This window comes from Hypanus sabinus, chromosome 18 (genome assembly GCF_030144855.1).
Source record: "Hypanus sabinus isolate sHypSab1 chromosome 18, sHypSab1.hap1, whole genome shotgun sequence".
Classification (NCBI taxonomy): Eukaryota; Metazoa; Chordata; class Chondrichthyes; order Myliobatiformes; family Dasyatidae; genus Hypanus; species Hypanus sabinus.
In genome coordinates, this window is record NC_082723.1 from 18,363,511 (window position 1) to 18,384,838 (window position 21,328).

General features: G+C 38.2%; 1 protein-coding gene across 8 annotated transcripts in view; it reads right to left on the reverse strand.

Moving 5' to 3' along the window:
* Window positions 1–21,328, reverse strand: part of rapgef1a (Rap guanine nucleotide exchange factor (GEF) 1a) — a 170,099-nt gene that overhangs the window by 74,397 nt on the left and 74,374 nt on the right. For all 8 annotated transcript variants that reach the window (XM_059993778.1, XM_059993774.1, XM_059993772.1 and 5 more), the window contains 5 exons: window positions 18,505–18,593; window positions 16,210–16,362; window positions 14,398–14,530; window positions 13,324–13,510; window positions 10,002–10,496 (listed from right to left, as the gene is read on the reverse strand). In XM_059993778.1, the coding sequence (XP_059849761.1) occupies window positions 10,002–10,496; window positions 13,324–13,510; window positions 14,398–14,530; window positions 16,210–16,362; window positions 18,505–18,593 (1,057 nt within the window). The remainder of the gene's footprint in view (window positions 1–10,001; window positions 10,497–13,323; window positions 13,511–14,397; window positions 14,531–16,209; window positions 16,363–18,504; window positions 18,594–21,328) is intronic.

Consider the following 21,328-nt stretch of genomic DNA (forward strand, 5'->3'; position numbering starts at 1 on the left):
TTGTTTTCATTTCCCAGTCTCTTTTCAGCAAAATACACAAATCTCCATTAACTGATATTAATTGATCTGAGTTCATTCACCATTTTTTAAGATTGTTTCAGTTTCTTCATGATTCATTACCACCTTACAAAATATACATGGAATGCTTAAAAAATGGGTTTTCAAAACTAAATTAAATTGCTCGCTGCACCCATCACCCCATGCTGAAGAAAGCAGCTAGGAATGAGAACTACTGGGGCATTTTCTTTTCATTCTTCAACCAATGGTCACAGCAGCAAATTGCAAAGATCAATTCAGCAGAGGCAAGGAAAAGAATCCACAGCCTCCTTGGCCATTGTGAATGATGCATCAGTTACCCGAGTTTTCCTGTTCATACAACAAACACCAAGTTCCAACAGACACAAGGGCAAATTACTGATACCTTTGAATGAACAGTTTTCAATCATGTTCTTCCATATAGGCATGGAAAGCATCAAACAAAACAAGGGACATTTCCTGAAATAACTTACTTAGAAAAACCATAAAAACAAATAATGTCCAAGCTATTATATGAATTACAATATTTTAAGTTAAACCACAATTCATTTAATCTTTTTCCAAAAATTAACATAAATGAAGGTATTTTATATACATCTTATGTAGTGCCATTTAAAAATAAATCAGACTAGATAAAATTAATATCACTTTCTGCAAGGAACTGGACAAAGCCAGGCAAACAGTTCCTTTTTCAATGCCACTGAAATACAAAGAAAACCAAAGCCTATTTACAAGATATCTGTTTTGTACAAGCCATGAAACAGTATAATGAAATTGCAATATTTCAGTATTTGGTTTTGGTTTAAACATGGAGCAAACTAACTGGAGAACAAATCAGCACCATGAACCAAAAACAACAGCTCATATGCTCAGACACCAGTGTTAGGATGTGAACTTCCTGGATTACACATTTAAAATCAACCAACTATTTCAATTTTTTTTCATTGAAAAGCTGAGGGATTTGATCTCAATTTTCAGTTCAAGAGCTGAAGTTGATTTACAAAATGCATGTTAAATGTCATGAATTATAACATTGTGGCATTTTGCAACTCTAATGTACTGTATGAAAAGTTGAAATTACCTATGCAGAGACTTTACTCCAAATAATCTCCCTCCAATTTCTGTGTTAAAAGAACAAACCTAGTCGGGAGTCACGAGATAGCCAGCTACAGAAAACCCGTTAAGTGTGGCGATGGCTTCTGATGTATTGCAGAGCATATTGAGAAATTTGAGTGCTAGAGCATTAAAAATCAAGAGAAACCAGAATGTAACTACAGGGGATATTAAAAAAAAACTTACTCTGGAAAAGTCTCTAAAAGGTTGTACTAATCTGCAGCACAGAAGAAAGCTCAATACACTACTGTCAGATTTTGTGTTGAGTTACTCAGAACATTTGATGCTACAATGGTAGCTGGAGATCCAATATTTTTGCCTTTGCAATTAGATACAAATATATTACAATGACCTTTCATTTAGGATGACATGTAAAGCTGGAACGGCAAAATGATTTTAGCCCTGAAATGACTCCAGTAATAATTTAAGAATCATTTTTCAAATGGTGAATTCAAAATAATATTGAAACGATCACCTTCATTAGCCAGCCTTTCCTTTTGGCTGAAGGTTGTTGTGTAGTAAAGGGTGGCTCATATAATAAATAGAGGATTCCAACTCTGAAGAATGAAGCAAACAATGGTCTGACAGAAGTTTCTATAATTTCATATCAGAAATTAAAACTTGACAGAAAAATATTTATTAAGAATGTAATCACATCTTTGGGAAGTTTGAAATGTCTTACAACAAATGGTTACTAATTAGTTCCCATTAGGCAGATTAAAACAGCAGCCAAATTTTACATATTATTTGACATTTGAAGAACCTTTTCATGAATGGTCACATTTTGGTGGCATTAGCTTAGGAAGGAATGCTTGGGCCAGATAAGGACAATAACCTACTCCCCCACTTTTCCCCACTCCCCCAGGCTTATGTAAACAACCAGAGTCTATATTCCCACTGTAAAAACTTCTCCAAAAGAAAATAGAGCTCATAGAAATTCTTCAATACATCATTAATTTGCCAGACTGTATCAAGTACACAAGTTCTCAACCTTTAGAAGGAATGATACACATGATAAATTTTGTATTAGCTTATTAAATACCAAAACCTACTTTGAACATTCTGCTAGAAATTATGAATCTCACCCAACACCTACGAGTACACATATTGTGCTTAAGCCTTAAGAATCATCATTCTTGATCCAAGATGTGCCTCTGTACTACATGTGGCTTAAAACAAATTTAATAGCCTTCAATTACTATTTTTGATCCATTCAATATATTATTTCTCATCCCCATTTAAATTTCTATATTTTACCAAAGAAAAACCAATATTTTGCTAACTTCCCAATTTCTGTCACTTATCCTGTCATCTGGGATAAACATTTTGGAAAAATAAATTATTAAGATGTAGCTGACTTGAGCATATTTTTTGAAATCTGCAAACTTTAAACGTTAACCCTGTTTTAGTGTTCTAACAGTAAAACTAATTATCCATATTTCTGAGTAACCATTTATTTTAAACAGGGTTATCTTCACATTACTTTTGGAAAGGTTTTGTTTTAAAAGAGCAAAATATTCAGGATCCTTGCCTTATGAATTGGTTTTACTGCCAATTACAAACATCTGACACTAGTCACAATTCAATGCCAGCAGCTTCACTTCTTCAGTCAGCCAGAACTCAATCCTTAACTCTAAGCAAGCAGAAGCTCAACTTTTGAGTCTGGAATATTTAACCTAAATGTATATGTTCAATGACATATTCAAAGTGCAAAAAATACAATATACACACATATTCAAAAATGCCAAGAAGTATGTTAAGTCAGGAGAACCACAAGTTGTTTATGGAAGTGTTCCAAGTCAGAAGGTAGCTTTATTTTAGGTCATAAACAGATAACTATATCAAGTGTCTTTGGTGCAGAAGCATTTTCTTTGACTGAAACCTTCAAAGGTAGCTACTTTCCACTTAGGACTATTGATAATTGGCTTCATATTTCTTGATCAGATTGGGGAATTACAGCTGCAGTTAACGCCAATGAATTATTCAAGGCAAATAAATATAAAAGACAAAGAGTTGTACCAGAAACGCTCAAAATACTGCAGTCTGATCACACACACATCTGATGAATATTGACCATCTAGCAAGTGACGTGTTATTGACCTTGCACTACTTAAAGATAGTGATTGCTGATTTGATGGTGCTGTCAAGTGTGGGCTCGACGAGTAACTACAAAGTTTAGACCTTGCTGCTGATATTGGGCAGTGGTGGAGGGAATGAGTACTTAAGAGTATTCAGATGTCAATCAAGCAGATTACTTGTACTAAACATCGCCATGCTTTGAATACTACTGAAGCTGCACACATCCAGGCAGAAAGTATTCCATTAAGCTCCTCACATGCATTTTGTGTGGTGGGAAGGTTTTGTTCCGTAAGGAGACAAATCACTCACTACGTAATATCCAACCTCTGACCTTTTCTTGTTAACCAACGCCCAAACTTCCGTACATTGGGACTCCCATACTGTTAAAGGTCTAGATGGGTTAGAGTTTGTAAAATGTGTTCAGGAAAGTTTTCTAAATCAGTATATAGATGTACCAACTAGGGAGGATGCAATATTAGATCTCCTATTAGGAAATGAGTTAGGGCAGGTGACGGAAGTGTGTGCAGGGGAACACTTTGGTTCCAGTGAACATAACGTCATTAGTTTCAACTTGATCATGGATAAAGATAAATCTGGTCCTTGGGCTGAAGTTCTAAACTGGAAAAAGGCCAAATTTGAAGAAATGAGCAAGGATCTAAAAAGCGTAGATTGGAACAGGTGGATCTCTGGCAAGGATGTGATTGGTAAGCGGGAGGCCTTCAAAGGAGAAATTTTGAGAGTGCAGAGTTTGTATGTTCCTGTCAAGGCTAAAGGTAAAATGAATAAGAATAAGGAACCTTGGTTCTCAAGGGATATTGGAACTCTGATAAAGAAGGAGAGAGAGATGTATAACATGTATAGGCAAAAGGGAGGAAATAAGATGCTTGAGGAGTACAAAAAGAGTAAGAAAATACTTAAGAAAGAAATCAGGAGAGCTAAAAGAAGACATGAGGTAGCTTTGGCGGTCAAGGTGAAGGATAATCCGAAGAGCTTCTACAGATATGTTAAGAGCAAAAGGATAGTAAGGGATAAAATAATTGGTCCTCTTGAAGATCAGAGTGGTCGGCTATGTATGGAACCAAAAGAAATGGGAGAGATATTAAATGGGTTTTTGCATCTGTATTTACTAAGGAAACTGGAATGGAATCTATGGAAAGAAGGCAAACAAGTAGGGAGGTCATGGAACATATACAGATTAAAAAGGAGAAGGTGCTTGTTGTCTTGAGGCAAATCAGAGTAGATAAATCCCCAGGACCTGACAGGGTATTCCCTTGGACCTTGAAGGAGACTAGTGTTGAAATTGCAGGGGCCCTGGCAGAAATATTTAAAATGTCGATATCCACAGGTTTGGTGCCAGAGGATTTGGTGCCATGTAGTTCCGTTGTTTAAAAAAAGGCTCAAAAAGCAAGCCGGGAAATGATAGGCTGGTAAGTTTGACATCGGTAATAGGTGAATTATTGGAAGGAATACTAAGAGATAGGATCTACAAGTATTTGGATAGACAGAGACATTAGAAAAAGTCAGCATGGCTTTGTGCATGGTAGGTCATGTTTAACCAATCTAATAGAGTTTTTCGAGGAAGTTACCAGGAAAGTGGATGAAGGGAAGGCAGTGGATGTTGTATACATGGACTTCAGTAAGGCCTTTGACAAGGTCTCACATGGGAGGTTAGTTAGGAAGATTCAGTCGTTAGGTATACATGGAGAGGTAATAAATTGGATTAGACATTGGCTCAATGGAAGAAGCCAGAGAGTGGTAGTGGAGGACTGCTACTCTGAGTGGAGGCCTGTGACTAGTGGTGTGCCACAGGGATCAGTGCTGGGTCCAATGTTATTTGTCATCTATATCAATGATCTGGATGATGATGTGGCAAATTGAATCAGCAAATTTGCTGATGATACAAAGATTGGAGGTGTAGTGGACAGTGAGGAAGATTTTCAAAGCTTGCAGAGTGATTTGGACCAGTTGGAGGAATGGGCTGAAAAATGGCAGATGGAGTTTAATGCGGAAAAGTATGAGGTATTGCACTTCGGAAGGTCAAACCAAGGAAGAACATACAACGTAAATGGTAAAACACTGAGGAGTGTAGTAGAACAGAGGGATCTGGGAGTACAGATACATAATTCCCTAAAAATGGCGTCACAGGTAGATAGGGTCGTAAAGAGAGCTTTTGGTACATTGGCCTTTATAAATCAAAGTATTGAGTATAAGAGTTGGAATGTAATGGTGAGGTTGTATAAGACATTGGTGAGACCGAATTTGGAGTACTGTGTGCAGTTTCGGTCACCTAATTACAGGAAGGATATTAATAAGGTTGAAAGAGTGCAGAGAAAGTTTACAAGAATGTTGCCGGGACTTGAGAAACTGAGTTACAGAGAAAGGTTGAATAGGTTAGGACTTTATTCCCTGGAACATAGGAGAATGAGGGGTGATTTGATAGAGGAGTATAAAATTATGATGGGTATAGATAGAGTGAATGCAAGCAGGCATTTTCCACTGAGGCCAGGGGAGAAAAAAAAGCAGAGGTCATGGGTTAAGGGTGAAGGGGGAAAAGTTTAAAGGGAACATTGGGGTGGCTTCTTCACACAGAGTGTGGTGGGAGTGTGGAATGAGCTGCCAGATGAAGTGGTGAATGCTAGCTCACTTTTGAGATTCAAGAAAAACTTGGACAGGTATATGGATGAGAGTGGTTTGAAGGGATACGGCCCAGGTGCAGGTCAGTGGGACTAGGCAGAAAAATGGTACAGCACAGCCAAGAAGGGCCAAAAGGCCTGTTTCTGAGCTGTAATGTTCTATGGTTCAATCACAGCATGTGTATAGATGGCATCCTTGACCAGACTGGAACTGAAAGGCAAAGCAACAGCCAAGCATCTTAGCTCTGCCACAAAGGGCATGTCACATGGAAAGAAAAATGCCTATCACTAGATTTATTACAAGGCCTAATTTTAGAAGAAATCAAATTAAGCAGAACCATCTACAGATTTGTTCCAGGAACCACAATCTTCCTTTTCCTCTTGGTGGTAGAGAAATGATTCACGATCAGCTAAGCTGATTTTTGTTATAGATATTCCTTTTATAAAATCAAATAGCAATGTACAAATAGTATGGAAAAAGAAACATGTCATAACCTTGTAATAACTTGCTTTGATATTTGATATTTGATATTCCAGTTACAAATGGAAGATAACAATGCAGTACTTATTATAAAAATAAAATTGGCTTAGGTTCTGAATACGCTCAAGATATACAACCCATCGGATTTATTAAAATCCAATTTCAGTTTAATTAATGCCAACTTTATTAACACCTAAAGTAGCCAATGGTCACTGTTATCAGAAGAACTTCAGTTACATAATGACACTGCCAGGTCACAGTATAAAATATATTAAACAATATTATAACCAATATTTAAGTAAAGACCTTTCATATACTCTATGCATATGAACAGAGAAGGGAAATCCAAAGGCACAATTACAGAATTCATCCTGCCAAAAGAGTGTTGCTTGAGTTTCAAAGAGAAAACGTTGTTACACTTTGGACAAAGGTGTCTGTTGTAAAAGGAACAACTCAAGATGATTAGTAAAGGACCATCAGACCCATATCATGTACTAAAATAGTGGTCACCAACCAGTCAATCATGATCAGCCGGTCAACTTTTGAGACTTTCCCAGTAGATCCCAAGAAAAAAAAAGAAAAATAAATACACAAATACTGTTGTAATGTGTGCATTATAAAAATAAGTAATGTTAATTAGGATAATGGTAATATAGCAATACTCCCGCTATGGAAAGCTGTTTGTAAAGAGAGGTTGCTTCTCGGGTAGCTGGATTTTACTTCTGTTCTTTCTGCCCTATGCGCATGTGTGTATAGCTCTTCCACCATGCACCATGGTTCAGTGAAAACTTCTGTATGTTAAATATTTGTTTTGCCGTCCCAGATATAGTTGTTCCTTTGGGCATGAAGTTGTCGAGTGATCCTTTTTCAAAGTAGAAGTTACCACAAATTTATTATGCCTGATAAACTTTTCGATGCAAAAGCAAATTTTACCCCTAGAGCGCATATATGAGTCATTTTTAACCCACACTTAGTTGCTTTCCCTGGTTATTGTGTTTCTCTTTTTCCACTGCCCAGCGTCCTGCGTCTCATGTATGCTGACATCATGTGACTGTTGTACTTTTTTCAGTGTAGCTTGTGCTGCATCAAAGTGACCGATTAGATTACAGTACAGACTGTCGCAAACATCAATATACGGCACTCGCTGGCGATATCCTGCAAGGTAGCTAGCTAGCATGGCGGAGGCTCCACGGAAGAAGGTGAAAGCGTACAAATTCCAGAATTAACAGTGAGGGAAAAGTGCAAGATGCATGGGATCAATTGGATGTATGTTAATTTAAAATTAAATTAGATTTTTTTTTCTGTTTCTTAGTTTTATGTTTTCTTGTCATGGGATGGCTGTGTAAATATGCTATACTGTATCTGCTCTATGATACAGTGCTGCTTTGTAAAATAAGAATAAATAATAATAAAAATTTGAATTACAAATTCCATCCAGAATGGGAAGAGGAATTTCTATTTACCTTGGTGAAAGACAAGCGTGTATGTATGTTGTGCCACCAAACACAAGCACTGACTAAAAGAGGGTATCTGGAGCGGCACCACAACACCAACCACCGGAAATTTAAAGACACCTGCCCCCCAAAGAGCGCAATCCGTGCCAGGAAAGCTGAGGAACTGAAATCGGGGTTGAAGGCCCAGCAATCGTTGTTCACAAAACACACTGCTGAAAATAAGGCTGCTATTGAAGCATCATTTCATGTAAGTCACCTTTTGACTAAACACAAGAAGCCTTTTACAGATAGCGATTTATTCAAGGAAGCAATGGCCATTACCACAGAGACTGTTTTTAATGACTTTAAAAACAAAAATGACATCAAAATCGCAGTATGTATACCACTTGGCCCTGCAACAGTGACAAGAAGGGTAGAGTCACTGTCAAAGGACGTGGATCGACAAGTGTTAAAGGACTTGTCACTCTATGAATATTTTTAACTACCGTTTGATGAATCCCTGGATGTCATGCAAACAGCTCAACTTGCTGTATTTGTAAAAATGGCTTTCCAGGATTTACAACAAAGGAGGACTTCCTCTCACTTTTGCACTTACAGGAGAGAACGAGAGGTAGGGATATTTACAATGAGTTTTAAAAATGTTTGTGAATATGACATCCCCATTCATAAACTGGTGGTAATTACTACTGATGGGGCCCCAGCAATGTGCCGTGAGCGCATTGGTTTTATAGCACTGTGCCGTAATGACCCTGATTTTTCCAACTTCCTGGATTATCACTGTGTGATTCATCTGCAGGCCTTGGCTGGGAAGGTCGTGGACTTTTCTCATGTAATGACACTGGTGGTCAAACTGATAAACTTGATTCGAGCAAACTCACTTATTCAAGGCATTATAGAATGAACTCAATGCCGCTTACAGAGACGTAATTTTTCATGCTGATGTTTGGTGAGTCATGGCAAAGTGCTGCAATGATTTGCTGACTTGCTGCCTGAGATAAAGACTTTTCTGTCAACAAGAAACAAGGAGCACGAGGAGCTGTCAGATGATGCGTGGCTACTGGATTTAGGGTTTCTGACAGACCTAACAGCTAAATTAAACACACTTAACAACGAGCTCATGGGAAAAAACCAACACCTGCTCCACATGATAAGTGCAGTAAATGCGTATAAGGCCAAGCTCAGTGTTTGGATCTCAAATTTAAAGAACGGGACGCTGACACACTTTCCCAACTTGGAGAAAATGTTACAGGCCATCAAGGAAAAAAATGCTTTTCGCCCTGAGCAGTAGTGTGCTGGCAATAGAGTTTGATTGGCGTTCTGGAGAGTTAAACATCATGAAAGATATTGCTGCATTTATTTTAAACTCATTTCTGCCAATCGATATAGAACAGATAGCAGCCAAATTCCAGCAAGTATTTGGTGTGCCAAATGATATTGAAATGGAAATAATTGATTTGCAAAATGACATCAAGCTTAAAGCAAGATGAAGGGACGGTGACTTTTGGGGGCTTGTCAGCAGGGAGAAGTTTCCTCATCTCACCACATGTGCACTAAAAGTCAGTGCCTACTCTGGGTCAACTTATCTGTGTGAAATTGCATTTTCACAGATGAAAATTATTAAATCTAAGTACAGGAGCTGTCCTACGGACAGACACCCCACAGACTATCTCAGACTGGCTGTCTGTAGTTATGAGCCAAATTTCAGGGAACTAGCAGAAAGTATTCAGCCCCAGTCATCACACTGAGTGCAACAGTCAATTTTTATTCATTTATTTTTCGTGTTGAAATAAAATTAAATAATGAAACAGAATTAAAGGTATGAAGTATTGTAATATTCTTAAAGAAAAACAGCTATGGCCTGTTTGATATGCTAGTTACAGTGTTTTCTTGGTTGAATTAATCTGAAAGTTTGACAAAAGCATTTTATGTAATTCAAATACAATTAGCCCAAATAAAAGGTCTCAAGTTGGAAGTACAATCTGAGCTGTTTTCTCTCTAAACAATTTAACAGGTAGATCTTGCCTTTCACTAAGGCCGAGGTAGGGGATCTTGGGCTTAAAAAGGTTGGTGACCACTATACTAAAACATGCTATTGGTGAAGAGCAATCCATGAGCAGAGTGTATATCGCATATTCACACTAAAGTAGCACACTTTAACAACAACAAAAGTATTAACATTGAAATGTTGAAGAGGTAAATACTTACTGTGCCTGGCCTTTTTTTCTGGGAGCGGAGGTGGCTTCTCAGGTACTCCTGCCATTTCTGAAACATCAATATCCTGGAATCCAACTGACATTGATGGAACTCCTTGTTGCCTCGGTGAAACTACAGCAAATGGAGGGTATTGCACTGTTGGCACAGCAGAATTCTGCATTTCTTCCTCTGAAATATTGTCATACTGTGAAGGAAATCTCTCATAAGAAACCCTAGATCCTGAACTCTCTGATGAACCAACACTCTTGCGTTTCTTCTCTGGTAATGCCGGTGGTATTTGCATTTGTGAAGCATTAGTCTGTGGCCCCAGCCGCCAGTCAGGCACTCCTTGTGAAGTAAATGTTTGCCCAGGAAGAGGTGAACTGGATTCTACTGCTGACTCTGGTAATGGGCTTAGCATGCCTGAAATGTGTTGCGAATTCTGATCAACATTCGAAAGATCCTGATGCAGGAAATCATAATCGGGATCATAATTTTCTGGATTATCTGCAAAAAAAAGTTTTAAATTAATTGAAAGGTGTGAGGTACACTCAGCTACATCTCGTAACTTTGTATCAAATACCTTTTGCAAGTAAATAACTAATTCAGCAGGATTATTAATTGATACAGAAGCCTTTAAGAAGAGCATGCAGTGTAACCTCTAATTTCAACAAAGGTTACCTTCTCAAATACCAGAGATCCCTTTTCTAAGCTTAAATGTCTTTGTTGAAGATCGAGATATGTAGGATCTAAGGCAAAGTAGATCCAAACACTGACAAGTTAATAGGAGGCAGTGGGTGATGATTGTGGATTAGTTTGTGAATTGAAGCCTATGACCAGTGGTGTAATCCTATGATCAGTGCTGGCAAACTTCCTGTTATATACATTAATGACTTAGATGTGAACACATGACAGATGATTAATAAGTTTGGAGCTGACAATAAGCATTGTTGACAGTGCAGTCTTGGGAAAATATTTTAGAAAAATTACTTTAGAATTACTAAAACAGGCAAAGCAATGGTAGATGAAATTTAATCTTGATAACTGTGAGATGATACATTCTGGTAAGGTCATAAAACTGGGAAAAGGATCTAATGCTAAGGCTTAATAAGGCATTGCTCAGACTACATTTGGTGGATTATAAGCATTCGAACTCTATAACAAAACTCACAGTAAATGTATTATCAAGGTACGTATATGTCACCATATACAACTCTGAGATTCGTTTTTTTGCGGGCATATTCATAAATCCAAGAACTATAATAGAATCAATGAAAGACTGGATGGACAATCAATGTGCAAAAGACAACAAACTGTGCAAATACAAACATATATAATAAAGAAATAAGCAATAAATATCGAGAACATGAGACAAAGTGTCCTTGAAAGTGAGTCCATAGGTTATGGCAACAGTTCTGTGGTGAGGAGAGTAAAGCTGAATGACATTATTCCCATTGGTTCAAAAGCCTGATGATGTTTGAGGAGTAATAACTGTTTCTGAACCCAGCAGTGAGAGCCCTGAGTCTCCTGTACCTTCTTCCTGATGGCTGCAGCGAGAAGAGAGCATGACCTGTGTGATGAAGGTCCTTGATGATGGATGCTGCTTTCCTGCGACAATGATCCATGTAGATGTGGTCAATGGTGGGGAGGATTTACCTGTAGTAGACTGGGCCATATGTATTACTTTTTTGTAGAATTTTCCATTCAAGGGCATTGGTGTTTCTATACCAGGCTATAATGCAACCAATCAATATACTCTCCACCATACATCTTTAGAAGTCATGCTAAATCTCTGCAAACTTCTAAGTAGAAGCATGCTGTACTTCCTTTGTAATTGCACTAATGTGCTGGGCCTAGGACATGTTGTTTGAAATTATAACACTGAGGAGTTTAGAGGTGCTGACCCTCTTCACCCCCAATGAGGACTAGCTCATGGACCTCCGGCATCCTCCTCCTGAAGTCAACAATCAGCCCCTTCGTCTTGCTGGCCTTGAGTGCAAAGTGGTGGCAGCACTCAGCCAGATTTTCAATCAATAAGCTATTCGTCACCACCTTTGATTCAGTCACTGACAGCAGAGTCATCAGCAAAGTTAAATAAGGCATTGGAGCTGTGCTTAGTCTCACAATCTTTAAGTGGAAAAGGCTTAGAACAGGAGGCTAAGCTCACAGTCTTGTGGTCACACACAATCATATCCAAGGAAGGATATGCTGACATTGGAGAGGGTCCAGAGAAGTTTCATGAGAATGAACAGTATTTGACAGCTCTGGGCCTATACTTGCTGGAGTTTAGAAGAAAGAGGGAAGGGGGAATCTCACCGAAATCTACCAAATATTGAAATGTCTAGACAGAGTGGACATAGAGAGGATATTTCCTATGATGGGAGAGTCTAGGACCAGAGGGCACAGCCTCAGAATACAAGGATGTCCCTTTAGAACAGATAGGAGGAGGAATTTCTTTAGCACACGGGTGGCAAAGGCTGAGTCACTGGGTATACTTAAAGTGGAGGTTGATGGGTTCTTGAGTAGTAAGGGCAACAAAGGTTTTGGGGAGAAAGCAGGAGAATGGGGTGGTGAGGGAAAATAAATCAGCCATGATCGAATGGTGGAGCAGACATGATGGGTTGAATAGCCTAATTCTGCTCTCGTGTCTTATCGTCTCATAAGAGATGGTAGAGCTCGAAGAAATACTGAGGTTACTTACTTTTATTAGGCAAACAATACAAGATCAATGAGGTTAAGGCACAACTTAAGATATTCACAGGTGGAGTACTGTGTGCATTCTGGGAACCATACTGCAGGATAAATTCAATTATATTGAAGGGGATGTAGAGGAGACACAGCATGATGTTGTCCAGGATAGAGCATTCAGTTGTGATGGATAGGTTGGGCTTGTTTTTCTTGGGATGTCAGAGACTGCAGAGGGCTCTGATTAAGGTGGACAAAATTATAAAGGGCATAGATAGGCTAGGTGTCTAAAAATGGAGGTCATAGGTCTGAGTAAGGCAATGAAAGGATTGGAGAAATGTTGGTGCCCTTGGGTTGTTGCAATCTGTAGCACACTGCTTCAAGTGGCTATGACAGATATTCTCATAATGTTTATGCATTTAGACAAGCACTATTATTGCAGAAAATATGCATTTTTCTGTGGGGGGGGGAGAAAGTGTTGGTTCAGTAAAAAAAAAAGACCATCCTTAAGTTCTTTCAACGGGCTTTCAAAATGCAAATATACCAGAGACTTACACATACTATATATTGTATGGAAAGAAATGGGTGAGAAAATCCATGTGTTAATTTAATGCTAATACCTTCGAAAGAAAAAACAATGCTGGCTTACCAAGTGTTTCACAACTTGTGTTCTGTGAACACTGTCCACTATCGTTGTCCAGTGAAGACAGCTGTTCATCCGATTTGCTCAGCTTTCCTATGCTGTTACAGGGAGATACCCTTGGTGATTCTCCACTATAGGAGTGGCTGCCACCAGACAGCCGCCTTTGCAAATAACAATCCAAACTGTCAAACTCCTAAACATACAAGACACTAATTAATTTTTTATCATCTTCGTCACTTCAATTCAAGAACGATTTAGTCAAATACATTCTTTCATTTATAATATAATGCAACATAATCATTGCAGTTAATTATAAATGGAAAATCTTATGATGCATGAACTAACACTCTCCAAAGAAAGATCTATCACGATGAACTAAAATTTAAAGATAACTGAATATTTAGCAGGCTGGTTGCAGAAGTTTAAAAAAGGCAATGTATTAAGTTTTAAAGCATCTGCTGATAAAGAAATTGCTGAAAGAGAAATTAATTGATGAGTTTGTCAAGATCATTACTGATGAAAATCTAACACCAGGACTAGACTACAATGCTGACTGTTTTACACCTTACATAAAACCTAAAAATAAGAAAAAAAAAGTGTACTGTAAACTTTTAATCAAGACACAGTATCATCGGCAGAGACTGAAAGCCTGCCATTATTTGTGTCTGTTCAACACCTGATTCTCCCAATGCTGCTGTGCTGCTTTTGTTATCCTGCATATATTGTTTTCATTATATTAATGATATGTAATAATTTTTACTATTAAGTACATCTGTGTGATGAACAAATGTAAAACAAGACTGCTCACTGGTAGCACAAATTCAATCAAAAATTATGCAATCCCAAGATATCTCATTATATATTCTGAAATCCAAAATCCAAAACACTTTCGGCCTCAAGCATTTTGGATAAGGGATACTCAACCTGTGCTATATTTCTAATATGTTTGTGTATGTCTAACACACATTTGTTTTAGTTTGGATATTTTCAGTAACTAATTATACAGAGACTGTTGCTCAGCAACTGTGCAAATTATTCCATCTGGTCTAATATCATTCAAAATGTAAACACTTCCCGTACCTGCCTGGTATTAGGTATACTAGAACCACTGGTAGTTCGACTCATAGGACACACTACTGCCACTCTGGTTGGTGAGGGTGCAGACTGTCTCTTTTTGGGCGGTAGAGGTGGTAAAACTGAAGAACCAGGACTGCTGCAGGTCAAAGAATTCAATAATTTAATCAACATCACTCAGCACTGTAACAAATTCTTATAAATTTAACCAGAGGGTAGTAAATAAATTGGTTAACTAGAAAAATCACAATTAAAGCACCTCAAAGGACAATGTACAAATTGCATTCAGTATTTTAAATATAGAAAGATTCTCTCAGCTCTTTTAATGTCAATGGTACTATTAGAACAGTTGGCATTTTTAAAAATTAGTTTTAAAATTCAGCTGTGATCTTATAGAACAATTGGGCAGACATGAGGAACTACAGACATTTGATAAGGTTCTCCATTGTAGGCTCATCCAGAAAGTCACGACCCATGGGATACATAAAACCTTGGCTGCGGGTACTCAGAATTGGCTTGCCCAGAGAAGGCAGAAGGTGGTAGTAGATGGAGCATATTCTGCCCGGAAGTTAGTGACTAACTTTTATAAATAACTTGAAGAAGTGGAAAGGTAAATTAGTAAATCTGCAGATGACACAAAGGTTGCTGGTGTTGTGGATTATGGATCATGTACAAGTTTATTGTAGGCTACAAAGGGATTTAGACAAGACTCGGAGCTGGGAAGAGAAATGGCAGATGGAAGATCAATTAAGAAAAGTATGGAAAGTCAAACTTTAAGGCAGAGTAGAAGGTTAATGGCAGGATTCTTAGCATTGGGGAAGAACAGAGGAATTGTTCTAAGTTGTCATGCAAGTTGATTGGGTGGTTAAGGCAGCATAGGGCGTGCTGACCTTCATTAAATGGGGAATTGAGTTCAAGAGCTGTGGGGTGATCTTGCACCTCGATAAAACTCTGGTCCAACCGCACTTGGACTAACGTTAAGTTCTGGTTGCCTCATTATCAAAAGGATGTCAACATTTTAGAGAGGGTATAGAGGAGATATACCAGGACGCTGTCTGGATTAGAGATCATCTCTTATGAGGAAAGGATGAGTGAGCTAGGGCTTTTCTCTTTGGAGCAAAGGTGGATGAAAGGCAACTTGATAGAGGTGTATAAGATGAGAGGCACAGAGAGAGTGGACTGTCAGTACCTATTCCCCCAGGACGACAATAGCTAATACCAGAGGATATCTGTTTAAGGTGAGTGCAAGAAAACTTAGGGAGCTGTCAGGAGGTAGGTAGAAGCAGGAGTTATATTTTCTGGTAATTCTTTGTGACCAAGCGGTTTGGTTTAAAATCATTTTTGTTTTACATTTTAAACAAAAATTGTCCCAATATTATTGAATGTTTGCAGATAACACAGTTTCAACAGTCAGTGAGTCTGAGGTGCACAGCCTCACCAGCTGTCCAATTGGCTTTGTAAATCCTGTGGATAGTTGGGTTTGTGACTGCCTCTTTAATGCACTCAGCAAAGTACTCCAAATCAGAAGTTCAATATATAAGTAATACAAAATAAATTGAATTAATCTTGGGGCAAGGTTTCAACCCTTTTACTACAGTTCCAGGTTTAAAAAACACAGTTGAGGAGTTGAACGGAAAACCAGCTTAGCTTGGTTGCTTATCTAATTGGTACCAACAGCAAGATAGACCAGGCATGTGTATAATGGTTCATCAAAAAGACAGTATTTCTATCAACACAATATTATATAGAAGCAAAAGTGTTACTATCTAAGACAGACTCTTTATCTCTAAATGCACACAAAACATTGGGCATGTTTACCCATGCTCCATGATACGAATACCAGGCAGTGGTGGCTTTGGTGGAGCACATTCCCCATCCGCAGAGTCTGAAAATGCCTCCAGCGATCTTGTCATTGGAGTAGTTTTTGTTAAAATCTCCTTTTCACGGTCAGTCAAGGGAAGCTCTGTTACACTGTGAGAATCAAGCAACAGATCAAAATAATATAAAACTTTGTTGGCAGAGATTAACAATAACAAGGAAATAAACTCTCCCCCCCCCCCCACATAAGCTAATATAAACTATGCATCAAAGATTTCTATAAGATGTAGCAAATTTTTAACTATGTGTTATCTGCAGCTTAATCAGATGTGGTAATATAGCTGTTATTACTTCTTTGGTAATGAAAGTGGATGACACTCAAACCGATAATTCAAATTCCGAAGTGTTATGATACTTATGTGAAATACTTACTGTTCTACAAGGAAAGATTCAGACATAGAAGAATTCAGGCATGTTATAGAAATGTTTAAATTGAGACTCTGCTAATTAATGGACATACACCATTGTTGGACTTCACCACTGTCAAGGTCCCTTTTCACAGGGTTTATTTATTTATTGACATATAGCATGGAATACACCTTTCCAGCCCTTCATGCCACCAGCAATCCCCCGATTTAATCCTGGCCTAATCACAGGACAATTTACAATGACTAATTAACCTACCAACTTGTAGGTCTTTGGACTGTGGGAGGAAACCAGAGCACTGGGAGGAAACTTGCATGATCACTGGAAAAACATGCAACCTACTTAGCAGCGGTGGGAATTGAACCCGGGACACTGGTTCTGTAAAGTGTTGTGCTAGCTACTAAGCTACCATGCCTGTATCAATTATTTTCTTCACCCACTACCACCCATCTATAGTGGACAAATTAATTTTGGATATATACTGTACAGTAGGGTTGGCATTGCCTTGCTCATATGACCCACAAACTAGTAACAACTTAACAAAGTAACTTCAGCCTTACATTATTGCTTGTGTTACTTTACTGCCTACAATATCTACCTATTATGAGGAAAGATTCAGGCAAATGGGAAAAAAAGATTAAAACACCTGGGAGTGGGTGAGTACAGCTAGAAATTGCCAGAAAATAAGAAATCTTTGAAGAGAATAAACCAGAAGAGATTTTGACACAGGTTAGTATAATGAGTCAAAATGCACAACAAAAAAAAATTGGGAAATAATTTCAAAACTCCTATCAATTATAAAACTTTTCAAAACTATATATATTTTGCAAAACATACTGATAACACAAAATATTTATTAGTGAGTGAAGGGCAAGTATTTCTGGAAAAAAAAAGCAACAAAATGCTCATTTGATTCACTCTCAATTTTGCCCACTTCTATTCCAATACTTGAAAATTATTATGATGGAAGATTGAGGGGAACTGGCATGTCAGCAAAGACTGTTGCTAATTTCTATAAATGCATAATGGAGAACATTCTGAGTAGTTGCATCGCTCAATACACAGTATCACAAGGAGGTTACTATGTGCAGTGTACTGTTGGTTACGTGTCTTGCACCTTGGCCCTGGAGGAACGTTGTTGTGTTTGGCTCAAATGATAACTAAAGTTACTAAACTTGAACTTGAGGATTGTAGATTCAGCCAGCTCCTTCATGGGCACACAGCTAACACACCCCCCCCCCCCCCAACCACCACCAAATCAAGAACATCGTCAACAGCCTGTGATCAAGAAGGTGGCATCTATTTCTAAAGATCTTCACCATCTGGGACATGGCTCTTCTGGCATCATGGAGAAGATACAGAAGTCTGAAACCCACACTCAACAATCTTCCCCTACATCATCAAGTACATTTCTGAACTATCCATGAACATATGAGCACTATCTCATTATTCCTCTTTTGCACTCTTTATTTTTGTAACTTGTTGTAAATTTTGTCTTGCACTGTACTGTTGCTGCAATACAACAAATCTCATGTCATATAAAATACTGATAATAAACCCATCCAAGTTCTTACAACTGTAATAGGATAAGAAAGGAGTAAGAGCAAACTTCATAAACATTTCTGTGAAATACAAAGTCAACTGATCCTCAAAAATAACACAAATATTCAACTTGTAGCAACAACATTCTCAGACTGTACCATTATTTAAAAACTTATTTCCAAAACATTTTGCTTGCATCAATTTGCATTTACTCAGCAAACCCAAATTCAAATTTTTCACAGCAATGACTTACTGCTCTTTTAGTTTATTTCAAATACAAGATTCAATCTGTTACAGATCTTTAAACCTTGAAATAACTCTTCTCACCTGTCAGTTTTAGCTGTTGGCTGGATGGGTTTCACTGGAGAGGTGGGGGATGGCTGCTCTTGTTTCTCTATTGTCAGTTTCACAAGCTCCTTCAGAAAAGCAAAAAGCCAAGCACTGTGTGACTGATTACTAACAGAGTAACTTAAGAATATCATGCATACATAAAAATTAAGATTACATCAAGAGAGGTGTCCAATATGGGAAACACAGAATGAGTAAAACATTTCCTAAATAGCTGAAGAAAGAGGGAAACTGTTTCAGGGAAAGACTTGGAGAGACAAGAGTCTGAGAATGGTGGCATCTGGAGTAGAAAAAAACCCTCTAGAGATGGTTTCCTGACCTTTTTTATGCCAATAATACCAATACGCAAAGGGTCCGTGGACCCCAGGTTGTGAACCCCTGCTCTAGAGGAACTCAGGTTAAGCAGCGTCTATGGAGGCAAAGTGATGGTCAACATTTCAGATCAAGATCCTGCATCAGAACTGAGAGTGCAGGAAGGATAATATCCACTATAAAAAGCTGAGAAGGAACAATACAGGGGCTAGTAGGTGACAGGTGGAATTAAGTGGTGTGGGGAGATAATGGGCAGATGGACTTAAGTAGGGTGAGCTAACAAATCCGATTACAGGGAGAACAGTGGACAGGGGTGAGGAAATGGCGAACAAAATGATAAGGAATCTTGGTGCACTAATTGGAGTTTGAGATCACAAAACCTAGGAACAGAATTAGGCCATTGGCCCATTATGTCTGCAGCATCATTCTATCATGGCTGACTTATTATCCCACTCATCATTTTTTTTTTGAAAGGAACAATGGGCTTTGTGTTACCTGACACTATCAATGTTCACAGCATTGGGCTGCAAGCTACCCAAGTGGAAGAAGAGATACTCCTCAAGTTTGTGGTTGGCCTTACTGAGACAGTGGAGACAACAGAGGTCAGACAGTCAGTGTGGAGTGGGAACTGAAATGACATACAACTAGAAGTTCAACCTTCAAAACAGTCATCTGCTCTGTGCTTGGTTTTGCCAACGTAGACGAGGCCACATCAAGAGCATCAAAAGCAATGGATGACAGAGGAAGCAATAAAACTTTGCCTCACCTGAAGGGCTATTTAAGTCCCTGGACATGTCTGGTGAAAAGATGAAATGTGATTAATGAGCCTCATGCTCATTCACCGCAGGTCATCTTCATTGGCAAGTGCAAGTCAAAAATGTTCAGCAATTTTTGTCCCCGAAAAAAACATGTATGATAGTTGCAAAGTTCCACCAGTGAAAGATACCAATTTTTAAATTTGCTCAGCTATAACAACATGAGAAAATGGCCTCTGAAATACTCTGACCAAGCTCAATGAATCGAACTGAGTTTCAACATTCTTGTTGCATGCACAGTTATTGAACTTTGTTTAGAAATTATTACTAGTCATGTCTAAGATACTTTTCATCTTGTGGTATTAAAACAGCCAAATGCAGGACAAAAACTGTCCTAAATGAAGGAAGGCACATCATTGAAAGGACTATATAATTTTTCGTACGAAGGGTGACTTTACTTAAAGGAAAAGCAGCTTCTAAAATATTTGATAATTATCATTCAAACTTTAAACTTCAGTCTTCTAAAACTTCCAGCTGTTGAATAGAATCTGAATCTCAAATTGATCTCTATGAAATATTTACAGATTATTCAGTTCTGAAATTTTTATATTATTTCCAAAGGAATAAAATTATTAGTTACAAGAACAATACACACAAAATGCTGGAGGAACTCAACCGGTCAAGCATCATCTATGGAAAATAATAAAGAGCCACATTTTGGACTGAGACCATTTATTGGGACTGGAAAGGAAGGGGGAAGATGCCAGAATAAGAAAGGGGTAGGGGGGAAGAGTTCAAGCTGGAAAGTAACAGGTGAAGAGCAAGTCTGGGTGAGCATATGGTCAAAAAATGGGAAGAATAGCAGAGATTACAGAGGGGTTTCAATAAGAAAGGGACGACAAATTTGGTTCCTGTTAACATTCTTTTTAGACTTTGCTATTATTTGTACTTCATTAAAATGTTACTAAAACTCAACTCAGTTGGTTCAGACAACCTGGAATGCCAACAGAAAGATTTTAAGTATTATAGCATTTATAAATTCAATCTCTAATTTATGTGGATTTGCTTGGAGTTGCTTGGTTCACCTTGTTAATTAATTAGTTTACAATTTCAAAGCAAACACATTGATCAAGTGGAATTCAATTTACAAAATGGTATGTTGTGGTATGCTGTTGAAACCGAAGCAAACATGTTGGAAAAGCTGAGGTCAGTCAGCATTTGTGGAAAAAGAGAGGTGTAAAATTTCATGTCAAAGCCTCTTTGCCAGTATTAGGGAAGAGAGAAAGAATGTTTCAAGCTGCAAAGGCAAATAAATGGCTTTTTATTCTGTGTTTTCACCGTTCTCTTGGGGGGGTGTGTGTGTGTGTAGGGGGTTGGGGGTCAATGTTTTGTTGCAGTCTGTGCAGGGAAGAGGGAGAGGAGGGTTTGGGGGTTTTGATGTTCGTGTTACCGTTCTTGTTTTGCGCTGGGGGTGGTAGGTTGCTGTGTCTCTTTGAACTGACTTCTGACTTCCATGGTTTTCTTCTGCTTTGTGACTATCTGGAGAATAATCTCAGAGCTATATACTGTGTACATACTTTAATAATAAACGAACCTTTGATCCTTTCCTGAAAATGAATTCAATAATAAGTAATCAAAAACAAAAACTACAGATGCTGGCAATCTGAAACAAAAAAAAACAAGCTTAGTTCTTATTAACAATAAGATGTTAAAACTCAACTCCTAAATTTCTCCTC